The 19,170-nt window shown below is 38.8% G+C and overlaps 1 protein-coding gene across 1 annotated transcript in view; it reads right to left on the minus strand.

Annotated features, from left to right (window-relative positions):
* LOC101548479 (desmocollin-2) overlaps window positions 1-18,384 on the minus strand; it is a 36,886-nt gene extending 18,502 nt beyond the window's left edge. Inside the window, exons 1-8 of the mRNA XM_055129553.1 lie at window positions 17,763-18,384; window positions 10,415-10,499; window positions 8,777-8,976; window positions 8,034-8,153; window positions 6,087-6,242; window positions 3,786-3,930; window positions 2,729-2,895; window positions 117-251 (exon numbers count right to left, since the gene is read on the minus strand). Coding sequence (XP_054985528.1) covers window positions 117-251; window positions 2,729-2,895; window positions 3,786-3,930; window positions 6,087-6,242; window positions 8,034-8,153; window positions 8,777-8,976; window positions 10,415-10,499; window positions 17,763-17,831 — 1,077 coding nt within the window. The 5' untranslated portion in view covers window positions 17,832-18,384. The remainder of the gene's footprint in view (window positions 1-116; window positions 252-2,728; window positions 2,896-3,785; window positions 3,931-6,086; window positions 6,243-8,033; window positions 8,154-8,776; window positions 8,977-10,414; window positions 10,500-17,762) is intronic.
* Window positions 18,385-19,170: the final 786 nt, after the last annotated feature.

A 19,170-nucleotide genomic window follows, 5' to 3' on the forward strand; every position in this document is an offset into this window, starting at 1 on the left:
CCATATGGGATGCTGGGAATCGAACCCAGGTCGGCCGCGTGCAAGGCAAACGCCCTACCTGCTGTGCTATCGCTCCAGCCCTGCACATTGTTCTTTAATTAATATCAAGTACTTACAGAAGATTGTGTGAATGTTGGCAAGTTATCATTAGCATCTTCAATATGAATAACACAGGCTGAAGTGGTCTGCAATCCAAAATACTGGCCATCCATGTCTTGTACTTTTATCTTCAAATGGTATTTATCAATTACCTGAAATGAAAATAAGAGTTCAATTGTTAAGGAGAAGATAGCCACTTCAACCACTGACTCATTCTCCAGTTCACCTGCTTCAAGCCAGGCAAGTTTTTAAATGAACTGATTCCATCAAAATGATCTATCTGTGACTTGATGATAAAAGAACAGTTGTCTTGCAATTTGCTTTTCCTAAGCACATAAATTCCATGACTATCTGGTAAAATATATAGAACTAACAGCATTTCATTCAGCAATGCAGCAAATAATATTGTATTCTTCATCAGCACATACTGTAAAAATTAATAAAATTATAAAAAAGTAAACAAATACCAATTTCACTTAAGGATATCTCTGTAGATGCAGAAATATGATTACTTTTGTTTAAGTTTCTTAAATTTCACCCTAGAGTCCATGTGAAGGAATAGGAAGCAAGCATAAGGCACTCTGTACAAATCAGTGTATTTTGTTCAAAGAAAAGTACTTCTGTGGTTACTTGGCTTAAGAACTGAACCAGCAATTGTTGCTGTTTTCAAAGACTATTATTTGAACATGAAAGACATCTATGGCTATTCAGCTGAGCTTACCTGGAAGATATTTTCATCAAGCAAAAAGTAAAACTGTCACTTCAAAGGGGGATAATTTACTTGTTGACAAAGATAAATGCAGCTTTAAGCCAATTACAAAGTTTGGAGAACATCTTATCAACCATTATTATATTGATGGAGGTGAAAGGTGATTTCTTAAAATTGTTCAATGAAATGAATTAATATTTCGAAGTTCTATATAACTCAGTAAAGCAGTATTTTCCAAATGACTAAGGAATGCAGTTACAAAATTAAACATAGATAAGCTACTGCTCACAGTACTATACCGTAATGTAAAACAGAAAGTTCAGTGATAAAGCTTCAAAATGCATATTGCAGAAAAGTTTCAGAAAACAATCACTTGCCAAGTTTTAGTGTAGTACCAAAAAATTGCCAGAATAAACTGAAATTGCTATCAAAATACTCCTTTCTTTTTAAGCTTTATATAATGGGATGGGCCGCAGTGGGTGGGGAGTGGCCTGAGACCACTGAACCTGGATGGGGAGAGCGAGAGCAGAGCAAGAAAGAGAGAGAGAGAGAGAGAGAGAGAGAGAGAGAGAGAGAGCGCCATCGCGGCTTTCCCTAGCTGCCCTGAGATTACACAGCCAGGTGTAGTCCAAAACCAAAACCAAAACAGTCATTTGATTGAAATTAAATCAAGTACTGGAAGAAATGCAAATCACTCTTCTCATTAAACTATTTCCACATAAATTATTCGGAAAAATGGTTAATGATCATGTTATTTATGTTAACATATAGCACAACAGTTATCGTTTTAAACGGCAAATACTGAAATATTATTATTTCATTTTAATGAGAAGAGTGATTTGCATTTCTTCCATATTATTATTTTAAGTAGTAATGGAAAAAATTGATATTAATATAGCCCGCATAAAATAGATTCCTCAAAAATATTTGTGTATAAAGGAATCCTTGAAGATTACTGTCCACGAGAAATAAAGATACAAAGAAGAAAAATAATTAGAATGTTTAAGCATCAAAGTAACATGTTAAACCTACATTACTAAATCGAAAGATTAGAGATGACAGACATAGCTGTTAATCCAGGTAAACTACAAGAATTCTAATGGAAAAATTGCTTGGCAAAAAAAATGTAATATTTAAATAACCAAATAAATGAATTATTAAGCTAGGATTGTTATATTGGAAATGGCCAAATATGCAAGTAATCAAATTTTGGAAATAGTATCAACAAGCTTTGGATAGTGACTTGATCACAAAGGAAATAAAAATGATTTTAAGTAGTTGACTTCACAGTGACAAGAGAAAAGTGATTAGAAAGACACTGGATAACTTCAATTAGAAAACATGTAAAGGGAAACATGTTTAGAAAGAAAAACTAGTTCAATTTTGATATATTCATCTTTGGTACCTCTGAAATATTCCAAAGAAAGATTTATAAATTGTTATAAATAGAAAATGGTAAACTCAAGGTTAGAGAGATAGAAACTATATTTAAACCTATATACGATGAAGAATGTGCATAAGATTATTTGAGAAGAGATGGGACACAAAAAGAAACTTTGTTCTCTGTAGATAATAAATTTCTGCACATTTAAAAAAAATCTTCCCTACTTGATCCCTCTAATACAACTCTTACTTTTAATACAATTCTTACTTTTAATACAATAATATGGTTATGTGACAAACTCTTTTGTATTTTGTAAAAAGTACACTATGCAAGAGAATAAATTAACGATTCAAAATTAGTACCCTAAAAGATTAATGACCTCCGCTAATAATTTATAAATAATAATAATTTGTCTACAAATAAATTCACAAAATACTTTTTTCATTCCAAAGTACATCTACTGGTGCAAGACTAAAATGGAAGTATTCCAAAATAACCAGGGGTCAATCAGCTTCATTAGTTCATACTTCTCTTACCTCTCTGTCTAACTGGGACGACATGGTGGTGATCACTCCGGTAACTGGATGCATGGAGAACAGCCTGGGTGTTGCTGGGATCTGCTCGACGATGCTGTATTTCAGGCGTGTGTGCAGCGTATCGGGTTCGTCTTTGTCAGTGGCACACACCTGTCCCACGGTAGTACCTAAATATTGAAACAGCCTCTTTAATTTTCAGAATGTTTATATTTTCAAACTTCCTTTTATTTCATCCCTTCCCACCTATCTCAGAAAAAAATCTGAATTACTAACTTTACAGCAGGCTATTCATTTTGTGAATGCTCATATCAATTACTATATCCTTTTAAATAATTCCAATATTCTAACATTTTGTAATCTGGTGACCTTATCTGTATTTACTGCATAATTTTATAAATACACATACTGTTGCTTTATGAACTTCGTATTTCAAGACAGAAGAGTTCTAAAGTATTCCTGAACCTCTGTCCATTTAAATTCTACATTTATATAGCTCCTTTGGGATGGTTTCTCTGAAAATGATTAGTTTAGTTAGAGTTCCCTTGAAGACTCAAAAAGTTTTCTAGTTCTAAAGTTCCATTTTTACAAGGCTGAGAAAACAGCTGCATTATTCTGAATATCTTTATGAATATGCTAGGAATATGAGTAATAGTTCAGTTATGATATATTTCAGCATCTCTTCAAGGCTGTTTTCAGTTGTGAAATGCTTACTCTTTGAAAAACATATTCTCTTAAAATATTTATTTTTTCTCATATAGGAAGACAAAGTACTATTTAGGCACCTTGCACTGTCATTCCATGTGAACTATGTTTCACTGAATCTTCTTAATCATCTTACATATAGACATACCATTTTATACATAAGAAACTAAGGCTTGTCAAAAGTAAGAAAATTTCCCAGGAAAAGAGCAGAGTAAAATTACATCAGAGTACCCTGAGTAACAAATCCCTGCTTTTGTCAGTTAGGTATATATATTACCTCCCAATGGCAATAAGAAAACTCAAAACAGTAATTGAAGCATTACTATTTCTCTATATTATTTATATAGATACATACCAACTCTGCAATTTTCATGAACTTTAAAAGTAAATACTTCTTCTGTAAATATTGGGTAGTTATCATTTTCATCCTCAATCTTGATTAGCAGGGTGAGTGGTGCCTCTGGAGTGTATCCATCTGGAGTTGTTGCAAAGGCGGTGAGCTAGAAAGAGGGCAAAGTCAGAAAGGTGAAAATAATCTATAAAAGTATGGTTCAAACTTGCTTCGGTATTACCTTGGACACTGTTCTACACTGCAATGAGAATTTCACCACTTGACAATTTTTGTTGTGGATAAGACACAACCTTAAGGCCAGAAAGGTTGGCTAATTTTATGATGTAATACATTCTGTGTTTACATTTTTTTAGCTAACACTCAGCACATGAGAAACACAGCAGAACTGAGTGTTCTAATTCTACTGATCCCATGCAATTAAAAAGTGTTACAAAGTGGCAATTTGGGTATTGTTAAATGTTGAGAAAGCACCCATAGTAAATTATTTATTTATCCATTCATTTTGATGTTTGGGACACACCCGTTGATGCTCAAAGATTACTTCTTGCTTTCTTTTCAGGACTTACGTCTTGGTGGTGCTTGGGGGAACACATGGGATGCCAGGGATGGAACCATGGTCACGTGTGTGCAAGGCAAACACCCTATTCACTATACTATTGCTCTGGCCCCCTAACCTAATGTTTTAAATCATAATTCCCAGAATTTTAAGTTCCTCAGTTGCAGTTACCTAGGATATTATTTAGTACTAATTAAGAATATAGGCATATTGATGGCTTCATTTAGGTAATTGTTTTCATACAACATTTTTTTTAATTTAAGAGGGAAGACACAATGAGATGGCTATAAATTGTGTACAACAGAGGGCAAGGAGCAATAGTGCAACAGGCAGGGCACTTAGTGGTTTGCATACAGCTGACCTGAGCTCCATCCCCAGCACCTCATATGGTCCCATGAGCACTGTCCAAAACCCCACCAGCCATAAAAAACTGTACGAAATTTATTTCTGTTGATTTTATATTTTTAATTTTGTTTTGGAGGTCCCACGCAGTAGCATTTAGTGTCATGTTGCTTAGGAGTCACAGCTGATGGTGCTCTGGGACCATACCAGGCAGAAATTAAACCTAGGCTTCTCACATGCAACACAGGTGTACTAGCCCTTTGGATTATCTACCCAACTCTGTTGAATTTTTGCTGTTTTTGAGGAATACCCAGTTGCGTTCAGGGTCTACCCCTGGCTATATGCTCACTCCTGGCAATGTTCAGAAGGCTGTATGCAGTGCCCAGGACTAAACTGGGTAGACCATGTGCAATTCTGGCACCCTGCCCACTATACTATTTCTCTAGCATCTGTTGATTTCCTAATGTACATTTCAGTTCTAAGTTTCCTCATAAGAGCTGTAGCAGAAAAATGTTGTTTGTTTGTTTTTTGCTTTTTGGGTCACACCTGGCGATGCACAGGGATTACTCCTGGCTGTGCACTCAGGAACCACCCCTGGCAGTGCTCAGGGGACCATATGGGATGCTGGGATTCGAACCATTCGAACTGGGAGTCGGCCGCGTGCAAGGCAAATGCCCTACCCGCTGTGCTATCACTCCAGCCCCTGTAGCGGAAAAATATTAACATGGATACAAGGCTATGTCACAGCAATTCTATGCTAAATATCTAATTCCAAGTTTACACATATATTCAGTTAATTTAATGGACTGATGCATAATTAAATAGACCCAAATAGATGTAAAATAATTAAGCAAAAAGAGAAAGTCAAACTGAAAAACTAAAATAACATTAAGGGTCCAGAGAAATAGAAGTGCCTGTAGAGTCTCTCTGGCTTTGCATGCAGCCAACTTGAGTCCAAAGCCTGGCACCACATAATATGGTCCCCCGGCGTTAAGACAACATCATCTTAGCTAAATACTCTCTACGCCCTCGCCACCACAAGCTAACTGTCTCCTATTGCTAAGACAGCAACACCTAACTGCAGAATTTCACTTAACGTCTCTCCTATCTTTCTCAGTACCATCCAGAGGTTTGTAGAAGTTTTCTGTCAATCTTCAAAGGGTAACTCTTTTCTTTTACAAAAAATATAGCCAATGTATAATCCAATAATAATCTAATAGAATCTAATGTCATTTAGTCTGCAAAAATTATTTTTCCTTCCTTCAAATCAAACCAATGATAGCAGACAAAGCCAAAGCATTTATGACAAACTTGGGCAAAAGAAAATATTAAACAAACTGAAATTTAGAGACAAAACAGCAAATTTTAGCGATTTTTCAAGAGAACATAGAAACTTTAGACTTTACCTTAAAAGATTCATACTGCTCACGATCTACTGAACGGGTACAAAAGAGATTTCCAGTGTCTCTCTCTACATAAAACAAATTTTTAGGTTCGATGTCAACTCCAGGTCCACTTATAGAATAGTATATGGTGTAGTTTTGTGCTGTGTCAGATTGAACCTAGAAAGTAGATTAAGAAATACATGAGACAAATGTTAATTTTAGCAAAACTTTGATTTGTGCACTTATGTGATGACACTGTCATTTTTTACTGACATATACATAACTCCTTACTTGACATTTATACATAAAAAGTAGTAACACAGTACATGATAGCCACTTAATAGCTCTACTGCAAACCACAATACCCAATAGGAGAGAGAGAGAGCAAAAGGGAATGCCCTGCTACAGTGGCAGGGAGGTAGAGGGGACGGGGGTAGGGGGTGGGGAGGGATGCTGGGACCATTTGTGGTGGAAAATGGACACTGGTAGAGGAATGGGCACTCAACCACTATATGACTAAAATGTAAGCACAAAAGTTTGCAAGTCTGTAACCATACTTCACTAATAAAATTTTTTTTTTAAAAAAGTAATAACACAGTAAAGAAGCCATAACAGAAAAAGCTTAAAGAGCAATGTATGAGGAAAACAATGTGATAAAGTCTTAGATTTCCAGATCAAGGGATATTTTAAAAGCTGCAAGATATAGACCAAATATTTATGAATTTCCCTACTGCAGAAAACAAAAATAACCTATGGAATAATTCTTTGGTCAATTTTTTAAATGTGAATTTCAATTTTATATAACAATATTTGAGACAGTATGTTAAAAGAGCACTATACATACACAAAAGCTCAAAAAAATGCTTTCCACAATTACTTTTTGTTTTTCTCACCATCTTTCTTATTACAGGAGATTAATAGGGTAAAAATATATGTGAGAATTAGCGGCAAGTATGAATTCCTGGTACTTGAGTAAATATCTCAGTAAGCATAAATTTCTGGTACTTGATCAAAGATGCATTTTCCTCAAAAGTTGTTTATACCACCTCCATGAGTTCCATCTGTATATCAGGATAACTAAATATAATTATTTTCTAATAATTTAGCCAGTTTTCATGTTAATTTTTTTAATGTTCTCTTGGCAACATTACATTTGTTGGGATGACAGGAAAGCAGGTTCTCTCTTATCACTTCAAAAACTGATGGAAAAGAAAGCCAAGCCATAGACTACATGGCAGTGGTCATTGACAGTGAAGAAGACAAGCCAATTGATTGGTGTTTCCGCTAAACATTAAAAACAAGAGAAAATATAATCTTGTGTGACTTAAGCAGCAGAGACGGAGATATAATGTACATGTCCTGCATCGCTGCATTTAGCAGTTTTATCCCATTTTTTATTGGGAGATGTTTTTGGGGTGGACTGGAGAGATAACACAGCAGGTAGGGCATATGTCTTGCACGCGGCCGACCCAGGTTCAATTCCTCCGTCCCTCTCAGAGAGCCCAGCAAGCTACCGAGAGTATTCCACTCACACCACAGAGTCTGGCAAGCTACCCGTGGCATATTCGATATGCCAAATACAGTAACAACAAATATCACAATGGAGACGTTGCTGGTGCCCACTCTGGCAAATTGATGAACAATGGGACAACATTGCTACAGTTTTGGGGGTTTTGAGAGTACATCCAGCTCTATAAAACATGAACTTATATAAAAACTCATAAAGGAACCAAGAGTTTGAGAGTACTAGATGGGTTTTACAGTTATACAAATGGTCTTTTCAACACTAAAACTGAAAAAAATTACATACAATCATAAATATATTTATTTATACCCATTATTGAAACCTAAGATACATAATTATCCACTCACTTATAGTACTCAACTATTTTTCAAATAATTGCTTGTTCTGTGTCCAAATAAAAATAGAAGCCATAGACTTCATGGGGAAAGGAGCATGAAACGTACCTGTTGAAGAAAGAGTGGAAAAGGACCCAAGGAATTTTCTAGCATTGAGCAAGGAATAGGAGCCCATCTCCTCTTGGCACGTTTTAGAACTTTTTCTGTAGAATGACTTTGCTTCAGCACCTTGATTTGGAAGGAAGAAAAAATACAAACATTAGAAATCAGATGCATTGCTTTTCCTTTTATGAAGGACTGGGCACGTGCAAGACTGTAATAATGCTTGACAATCTAGAAACACATCAACACGGAAAAGAAAAGAGAGAGAGAACTTCACTCTAAGAAGTTCTTAAGAGCAATTCTCTTAAGAAAACAACATGGCAAGAATTTGGGAGAAAGGAAAAGGAACCTGGAATCCTATAAGGAAAATTAAAAAATAAAAAGGCTATTGCCACACTGTCATGCAAAAAACATGGGAGTTGAAATACATAAAGAAAGTAGAGTCTGTGTTTTTGAAAATTTGGGTTCAGCACCTTCTGCTCCCTCCACTCACCAGTAACTAGGAAGAGCCAGGGGGACCCCAGAGAGATCTGTGTCAGAACAAGAAAAGAAACAAAGTGACAGTCTGAAACTGCTACAGTGAGCAATGGCTGCCTCAGTCATTTTCGAAAACACCAAAAAATGTCCCCTCCTATACATGAGAGCTCCAGAGACAGAGTTTCAAAGAATTTTGTTAGAAATCTAGTCTATGGTAATGATAAGTAAAGAAGATAAGTCAATATAATCAACTTTTATGTTTTAGTATATACCATTGTTTGGATCTCTAAAAGGACAAGTATTTGCTTCTGCTCATGGTTCTCAGTGTTGGACAGTAATATGGTAAAATTTTTCTTCTCTGGGGGTGAAAGAACAGCATGTGTTGTGTAGACGGAGCCATCTTCCAGGATTTGGAAATCTGGATCACTTGATTGAATTAGATTTGCAGATCTAAAGCAATCTTTCAGGTTAACTGTATAAACAAAAAAAGCAATTATTTATATACATATATAAACATACATACACATATGTTTGTAATAAAAAGTATAAAAGTATATAATCTTAAAGATAAACTTTTCAATTTGAGAGAAGAACCAAAAACTTAAAATTAATTACACTCACACAAAATTTTCCATTTAAAAAAAAAAAAGATTCATGAAATGGTAGAGTTCAGTAAGTTCTACGAAAATAAGTATAGAACTTCTAATATGTACTTTATATCCATATAAAGAAGAGTTATTTGCCCTCAAACAAGGCCTGTGAATCAATGCCTGCACTTTCACCAAAAAGATTTTTCTTTATTAACTGAAATTTGCTAAATAAAACATGAGAATACTTGAAGTTAGAAAAGAGAGGAGTAGGGGCCAGAGCAAAAACACAGTGGGTACAGCACCTGCCTTCCTATGGCCAATGGAGGTTCGATCCCTAGTATCCCATATCCCTAGTATCCTGAGCGCCACCAGGAGTGATTTTTGAACAAGTCAGGAGTACACTTCTTGGTGTAGGCAAAAAACAAAAACAAAAACAAAAGATAGAGGAATAATATGGGTAGTTATTAAATTGAAGTATTACTGAACTCTATATCTTTGCTAAGAGAGTTATAGTCTGTGTTCTCATTGGTATGATCTTTTCTTACATGTTTAAATTATGTGAAAAGGGGGCGAGAGCAACAGAACAGCGGGGAGGGCATTTGCCCTGCACATGGCGGACCCGGGTTTGATCCCCAGCATCCCATATGGTCCCCCCGAGCGCCTCCAGGAATGACTCCTGAGTGCAGAACCAGGAGTAACCCTTGAGCATTGCTGGGTGTGACCCAGAAAGCCCAAAATAAATAAACAAACAAATAGTATGAAGAAAAACTGTTTTAAAAATGAGAGTAAATGTTTGGAAGATGCCAAATGTTTTAGTATAAAAATCCGAAAGTAATAAGTTTAAAATAAAGAAAAAGGGGCCACAGAGCTAATGCAGCTGCTTCACCTGTAGCTGACGAGATTCAATCCCTCACACCACATAGGGTTCCCTGAGTACCACCAGAAATGACTGTGGGCAGGCACAGAGCAAGGAGTCAGCCCTGAGCATCATCTCGCATGGCCCCAAACAAAGAAAAAAAAATCAAAATCAAGAAAGAGATACAAAACTATTTTCATGGAAAAAAGATATATTCTATATCTTAGATCTAAGATAAATAAAAATAACTGCTACTATTTATTAATACATTTCAAATAAAGTATCTATCACCTTCATACTATCCTATTTACATAAAGGAACAATATTGCTTTCATTGAAATGACATATGGTTTACAAATGATAATGTAGGTTACAACTGTAATTATATCTGCCCTTCTAAAATTGCGCTAATTTTAAAAGATCACACTCAATGCTACTTATTACACATCTCAGCAGTTTCTTACCTCTACCAACAAGTTTTTCAGCATCCAATTCGTATGGAATATGTAGAGTCACCTGTTTACAGGCATCACAGGCAGACGTTAAGATCTAACAAAAGAAAAAGAAAGTCAACATTATAAACAAAAAGCTAATGTTAGCTTATAGAAATTATAAATTTGTATAACTTGATATGAGTTTTTATAATTCAATAAAATAATTAAACATGTACATTTGAATAAAAATTAAAGGTTGTGTTGAAAATTTAAAAAATTATAAGCAAACTAAGTAAATAAGAAACTCAGTTCTTTACAAAGCATGTAAATTTGGAATTTTTTTACCCTATTGTCCTGTTTCTTTTTAACAATTATAAAATGGAGTAGATAGTAGCATCACTATGTTAGTGGGTAAACTGAGGAACCAGTGACAAACTTAGTAGACATAAGTATGTAAGAAAGACAAAAACAAATTGTGATTGCTGATATTTTTCAACTGTTTCAATTAACTATGAGCTACAGTGCAAATTCAATAGTACCCTAAATCCAATTCATAGCAGACCCAATGTAAACCCAAGGGAAAGAAAAAACCAATGCAGAGCTAAGAACAGATAAGGAGAGTATTTATGCATGAGTCCACAAAAATAAGCATGTAATTTTGTAGTACAGACTAATCTAGAAGGTGCATATCCTCATTAATGAGTTAAGGTCTTTTTAAGATATATTTTACTTAAATTTTAAATGAATGAGTGAATTACAGTGAACCAATTCTAATGCAATAAATACATACTTGAACACACTGAAATTCAGCTCAGTTCTTTACAATTGATTTTCTAAAAAATGTACATATATTTTCCTATGGTTTGACCAAAAGCAGGATAGCTAACTATAATTTGTCATGCTTATTTATAAAACCTATACAGAGGAGAGGAGGAAAGGGGAGGGGAAGGGAGGAGAGGGCAAGGGAGGGGAGGGGAAGGGAGGGGAGGGGAGGAGAGGGGAGGGGAGATGATGCATAGTAGTAGACACAGCAAGGAAAGCATAGTAACAGACAGTATCAAAAGAACATTCGGGAGCAAATTGCTTAAGCTCTGCAAGGTTATAACTAAGGAGTGTAATACTTTTTCAAGATGTAATGAGAGGCAACAGCTGAGTGAGAAGCTGTGACGTATAAGCTAGTGAGAATTTAAAATCATTCCAGGAGTCACGTGAGACTAGACCCTAGTTGAAAAAGTGTGGAAGCACTCTGGAAGGCTACAGCAGAGATCTGAGAGAGGGGAAATGGGAATTGAATGAAGATACTAGCAGTGGAGGTGAGAAAAGGCTGGATTCAGACAGCAAACTTTTTTTTTCTTTTTTGGGTCACACCCAGTGATGCACAGGGGTTACTCCTGGCTCTGCATTCAGGAATTATTCCTGGCGGTGCTCGGGGGACCATATGGGATGCTGGGAATTGAACCGGGTCGACTTCGTGCAAGGCAAACGCCCTACCTGGCTGAACTATTGCTCCAGCCCCCCAGCCAGCACTTTTGACAATAGTATTCTAGACATCCCTTCATGTAGGAATTCAACAAATACTCTCTACTGTGAACAGATACGGAAACAAACACAATACTACTGAAACTATGAGAGAGTGCTGGCAATGAACCTCATTTTAAAGCCAAGTAAAATCACATAAGAGTAGTTACAGTTAGCATGTTTAGAAGGAGGTAGAGCTTATACACAAACATAGAACAGCACAGCAAGTGCCCAGTTATGACACAGACCCAGCTATAAAATCTGAAACAGGTGATGCATACAGCATAAGAGGAAGAGATGTATAATATGAGTTCAGAGAATTAGGTATGCCCCAGATTCTAAACATCAAAAAGCATATAGAACTATTTTCCTAAAGATAACGAGAAGCCATAGATTTGTTTTGGGCAGGTAAATTATATATGCTGCTTGATATTAAATTTGACCGAGGTTAAGTCTGACCAGTGTAGAAAATAGACCAAGGGGAACAACCATTAATTCTGTTATTCACAGTAGGTTCATTCAGACAAACTCCCAAGCCAAAACTAAAAATGACAGCTGTATCTATTTTAACCAACCTAAAGCTGATGGTCAGAGAGTCCTAAGCGGGAAAATAAATACAAAAACTAAACTCAGATTAAAACTATAACACACCAGAGCAAAAGCTAGAACCCAGCTAGAACTTTTAGCTGAGCTAAAAAGTTTTAACTTATGTTTTTGGGCTTTAGTAGATGGAACATAAAATCAGATCATGGGAACTCCTAAGAGCTGAAAGAATAGCTTTCTGAGTAATTCTCCCAAAAGCAAAATCCCATGTAAGGGTATTCAAGAAGTAACTACATGAACTTGAGATCAATTGTCACATCACTTGTTTTTCTTGACACATTCAGCCACGAATTCGTTTAGGAAATCCTAGTATATTCACTACCATAGATGCTGAAGGACAGTTGACAGTATTCAATAATTATTCTAATAATTTGAAAAGCCTGAAAATAGGAACTGAGGTACCTCTTCAATATGATTTTTATATTATACTAAAATGATATCATTGGGAAGCACTAGATATCACCTCACTAATTCATAATCAAGATAGACTTTCTAAAGCCATCAGTCATTTTCAGCAAAGGTTACGCTAAGCTGTGTTAGAGAAAAGGAAGATCTTAGATGAAATGTAAATTGCCAGGCAAAGGTAAAAAAAATAAATACTTGCAATTGAAATGATTTTATTTCAGTACGATAAATGAATAAAGCAACAAATAACTACAAAGTAATGAGAAAATTTTAGCAAAGTAGCAGAGAATACTCTTGCACAGAGAAATCATTAATCTTCATATGCATTCATGAAACTGCTGAATGTCAATATGTCAAAAATAAATCATTTTAGAAAGGAATAAAAAGTTATAATGCCAAGAAGTAAATTTATTAAAACACATGTAAAGGAAAAACTTAAAAACAATTTTGAATGACACATAAGTAATTACACAAAGAAAGGCATTATCTGGAAAATCAACAGCCTAAATCCACCACTGTTACACAGTTATATTTTAATTTTATGATTCAATAAAAATCTCAGCAGTGTTTAATCTGTAATTAGACAAGTTTACTTAACAAATCACTAGGAAAAATAATAATTAAGAAAAAGATGAAAATTTTGTTTACAAGCACAGACTTTGAAAATTTCTATTTGTCTGTTCTTGTTTAGCAGTATGTTGTTGAAACGTGGATGTTTCCCAAATATTAAATGACACTTTAATATAGTTTTTAAACCAATCTGTTACATTTTATATGTAGCTTTTATATTTATAGGTCATAAATTATAAGAATTTTTCATACTCATCTCCAATGTAGATTTTATCTTGATTTATAAGAACTTTTTTACATTTTAGTATAGTAAGCTTTTAAAATATGATATGTAAATATTTTTCCAGTGTATCAACTACTTTTTTACTTTGCTTACGATGTTCAGTGTGATTTGGTTAAGTTTTTCCTTTGCTTGTTTGTATGTTTTCTTGGACCACATCTGGTGTTGCTCAGGACTTATTCTTGACTCTGTGCTCAGGGATCACTCCTGGTAGTGCTCAGGGAGCCATATGTGGTGCCAGAGTCAGCAGGTTGGCTTCATGTAAGGCAAGCATCATCCCCACTGTACTATCTCTCCGGCAGCTGTTTTATTTTTTTGTCATAGAGAAGTATATGTGCGTGAGTTTTATACAATTGATTTTCTCAATGTTAATATTTTTAAAATTTTAAGCTATCAGTAAGTCTTAAGTTCAAGTTTAAATAGGAATTTATCTTTTTTTTATTAATGGCATGCATCATATGTCAATTTAAATATTCTATTTAGAGTTAAGTGTTTTGTATAAAATACAGATTCAATTTGTCATTTGCCTCATGATTGCTTACATCAAGCAGTCAAAAATAGAGCTTTGAGACTAATTATATACAATCTCCATGGAAAAGAGAGGAGGTTGGCAATATGTACCAAAATTATAATATTATGATATATTTAAATGACAATCGCATTTCTAGCAATTTACTCATCTACTCTATAGACAGACAAGTCCATACATTAAATGACACACACTATTTTTCATTGTTATGTTATCTGAACTTCTTGTTTTGTTTATTTTTGTCTGTCAGCTACACCTAGCTTACTTCTGGTTCTACACTAAGGGATCACTCCTAGCTTTGCTCAGGGGATGGTATGGGGTTCCTAGGATTGAATCTAGTGAATCTAGGTCAGCTGCTCACAAGGTAAGCAACTTACCCATGTACTATTGCTCCAACCTATGTGACATTATTTGTAATCACTGTCACTGTCACTGTCATCCTGTTGCTCATCGATTTGCTTGAGCGGGCACCAGTAAGGTCACCATCGTGAGACTTGTTACTGTTTTTGGCATATTGAATACGCCACGGGTAGCTTGCCAGGTTCTGCCGTGTGGGCAAGATACTTTTCAGTAGCTTGCTGGGCTCTCCGAGAGGAGCGTTAGAATCGAACACGGGTGGGCCGCATGAAAGGCGAACGCCCTACCACTGTGCTATCGCTCCAGCCCATTACTTGTAATATCAAGAAGAAATAGCACAGTTGATGGACAGAAGCAAAGACTCCAGGAGTTATTTCCACATGTGGATTTTATGGAACTTAACAGATTTGAAGAGAACATCTGTAAAGAAGGAAAAATAGCTCCAAGATTTCTTGAGGAATAAGGTTTGGTGTTACATGGGACAATGGGACACTGAAAGAAAAGTAATGTTGGAGAAGATAAAAAAGTTGTATCACACACCATATAGGAAGACAGACACAAAAGCTTTTTATTTAATAGGTCCCTGAAATAGTAATATAAATTGAATAGTAATGTAAATACTAATAGTAAATAATGTAATAGAAATACTAATAGTAAAAAATGTAAATAGAAATAGTAATGTAAATTGAGAATATAAATGAGGTAGACAATAAATTGAGAACACAATTCTCTAAGTAGTCAGGAAGGTCAAAAGGAAGAAGTGATATTTTGAGAATGAAGGAACAGTTTGGGGACTAGAGTGATAGCATTGTGGATAGGGCATTTGGCTTGCATGTGGCCGACCTGGATAAGATCCATAGCATCCCCTATGTCCTTCCAAGAACAACCAGGAATAACAAGTATGTCCTGAGTGCAGAGTCAAGAGTAAGCCCTGACATCACTGGGTATGGCCCTAAGACAAACAAAAAAAAAAATAAAGGGACAATCTGTAAGATAGAATTCTATAAGAGTGTGTAAGACTGATTCGATTTAACAGTGAGGATTCGTGATCATCTCAGAGAGGATGTTTCACCTGGGGCTGAGGCAGAAATCAGAGTTAAAGTACTGAAGACTCCTGACATGAGGCAATAGCAGGAAGTCAGGAGAGGCTGCTGTGAGGAATGTTGGAGCACTTGGAAGTATGGGAAACAGGAAACACAAAGGGTGTCTCCCCAGGTAGTCCTATTTGAGATCATCTTTCTAAACCCACAAATCAAACAGTCATTATAAATCTATCCCAACTGAGTCACACAACCAGAGCAGCCACTTTAGACTGGCAGAGCTTTGCAGGGACATGCACAAGAGCCTGAGAGCTGGAGGGAGTCATAGGTAGCCTTCCATCCAGAATGCGACAGGTGACAAGGGCAGTGAGGGTCCTCCTATTCTCTCAGCAACACTCCCAGCCTATCAAACTCTGTAGCTAAATAAATATAAGGTGAACAAATGAGGGTAAACCAATTTCCACTTAATACTGTTGCTCTCTTCTAAGGCACTGAAATGGCCCAGACAGGTCTGTGTACTGATTTGCAGGGAAATTGAACACTGTTTATTGAACACTTCTATTATTGCCATCATCTAGTAAGGTCTCTTCAAGAGGCGATGGCTAATGGCTTCCAAAAGGGTCTGCAAAATTAGGCATCCAAGAGAGACTCATTCCTTTGTGACCGTTACCTACTCTACACCTGGTTTCCTCAATTGTAAAATATTAATTGCTGTGCACTTAGCACTCTCTATGATTAATGTGCCCAAAGAATTTGGCTAAGGGCTTGAAGTCCATTGAATCCTTTATGAAAGGCATTCTAATAATAGCAATAATTATGATCTCTTCCCTTTTAAAAAAGTTAAGGAATCCACTATAAAATTAGAACAGCCAAGAAGAGGTAGTTATCTAACTATTTCAACTCCCAAGTTCGGAGACCCACAGGTGGCATGACTTAGCTGTCACTTCTCTGGGTCTGTCCCCCTGGGAATCCCTAACGACTGAGGTTCCACGTGAAAGGGCACCACCGAGCAGAATGAGCCTTTGCACAGGATCTCCTCAACTTTTGTCCTCCCGGAGAACTGCGTAAGAATTCATTCACTCGGGAGTAGCTCCCCACTTTGGATCCTGCAGTCTCCCAAGAAGACCCCCAACTCCGCTCCTGAGGAAATCTGTCAAGGCCCACATAAGGCCACCTCTAGTGCTCTGGGCTGTTGCAAGGAGTGAATGGAGATGAGACTGTGTTCTTAAAGACGGGCAAGGATGCTGGAATGTTCGTGGTTTTGAGGTTTTGTATACCTACGGTACCTCAAATAAATTGTAATAAGCAAATGAAGTATTCAATACACATCCTTCCACTTCAGCACCCCCCCCCCCAAAAAAAAAATAGGAGAGGGGAGAAGAAGGTGGAGTCTCAGGACAGGCAGCAGAAACCAGATGCCTCCAGAGACAGAACAGGGCGGTCATTTCTCAGCGATCCAGGCTGACACACGGGGTAATGGCCTTGCCCAGAGGCCTCGCGGGGTAATAAACAGGAGAAACGATACAAAGGTCCCTCTTCCTTTTCTGAGCGACAGGCTTTGAGCGCTTGGGCAGGAGAGCCCACACGCAAAGCCCACGGCCCGCAAATGCACCTACGTGCCCTCTTGCACCCCCAAAGGCTCGCGCTGCCCTTTGGGAGGCCGAACCCGGACGGACTCCAGCCCGAGGGGCCCGCACCCTCCCGGGGGGGCCGCGGACCCCGGGAATCCCGAGCGGCGCTGGTGGAGAGGCGCGGGCGCGCACACACTTTCCCCAGAGGCGACGGTTTTGCAAGGGCGTCGGCGGCCCGCGCCTCCGTCTCCCTCTGCCAGCGGAGATGGCATCTGCCAACGTCGGGCAGAGCCGCCCCCGGTCCTGCCCCCGGGAGCGCGGCGCCCGGGTCGCCGGCACCTTCTGTCCGCCCTCCCCACCCCCACCCCGCGCCCCGCTCCAACTCCGCTCCCCACCGCCCACTTCCCCGCGGTGCCCGCTAGTCCCCACTTTCCGCCCCCCCCCCGTCTTCACCCACCCCTGCACCCCGATCGCTCGGAAACCCCCACCGGTCCCGGCCACTCACCGCGAGCGTCAGCAGCAGCAGCCGGCAGAGGGCTCGGCTCCGGGCGCAGGGGGGGCGCGCGGCGTCCATGGGAGGGCTCGGGAGCAGGTGGCCGGCGAGGGTGAGAGGGGCGCAGGGCCGCGGCAGGGGTGCGCGCGGGGCGACGGGCGCGGAAGAGCGGCTCCGGAGCGCGGGCAGAAGCGTTTTTCTCCTGCGTTTCTCTCCGGCTTCCGCCTCTCACCCAAGGGGCTTTTCCTCGGGCCGAGGGTGGGGCGGCAGGCGCGTCCCCAACAGCGGGCGGCCCCTCCTCGCCAGTCGCTTAGGTCTCCGTTTCTTTAAGAAACGCTCCAGGGGGGCACTCCCTGGGCCGCCGCCCTCTCCCCTGCGCACGGCGTTTCGCGGCCGCCGACTCCACCTATATGGCCCCTGTCCCCCGCCCCGCTGTCCGCCGGCAGGATTAGCCGCTGGCCCTGCCCAGCAGAAGCCCTGACTGTACCGAGACTCACTCCTGCAGCTCGCGGGCCCCGGCGCGTTTCCGGGGCCGCGACTCCGCCCTGCGCGCTGACCTCTCCCGCGCTCCCGGGCCCGCCTTGGGGTCAGCGGCTGACCGGCGGGGGGCCCAGGTGAGCGGGAGGACTTGGCTTTCAAGGCTGAAGCCCACCCGTTGAAGGTCTGACTCCCCGGGAGAGATTTCCACAGCTCTCCTGGAGCCAATGCACTGCCCACATTCCAAGTGCTGTTCAAACCGACCTTTCCAGGAGCGCACCGCGTCCTTGGGGGTCTTAAGCTGATTGGGGTTTGGTTTTATTTTAAGACAGTTCTTGCCCAACGTGACAGTGATTCTGGGAGAAAAAAAGAAGAAAATACGGTAGATTAAAGACCAGAATTAATTAATATCGTCAGGGTCGCAGAAATGTACAAGTCAGGAGAAAGTTACTTTGGAAAACGACACCGTTTGAAGTCTTAGAGCTTGGAAAACTGTGAGCCACAGATTTAAAAAAACAAAACAAAACCTCTCCCATCACACAAAACCAACAATTGGCCTTCTTAACTGCCCTCCCTCACTTTTGCAAACAAATCTTTTTTGGTTTTTTTTTTTCTTTCTAAATTGGTTGCTTGGGTCTCTAGTGGAATGTTCACTCTTCCTTCCTGACTGCCAAAGCCAGAGTTGGTGAGAAATGAAAAAGAAAAGAATTCACTTGATTTGAAATGTATTTAAACTAGATGAGTTATTGCAGCACTTAACCTGGAAGATTAAACTACAAAAGCACTATGCCTTTAGCATGTCAGAAAGTAATGACAGAGCATTCTGACTCATTCTTCTGCCCTTCTCTTCAATTACTGGCTTAAGCCATGGAAGTCTGACCACAAAGGAGAAACTTGTCTGTTTCACTTCAATTGGTTTGTCTCCAGAATGTTTGGAGAAACC

This window comes from Sorex araneus, chromosome 2, assembly GCF_027595985.1.
Source record: "Sorex araneus isolate mSorAra2 chromosome 2, mSorAra2.pri, whole genome shotgun sequence".
NCBI lineage: Eukaryota > Metazoa > Chordata > Mammalia > Eulipotyphla > Soricidae > Sorex > Sorex araneus.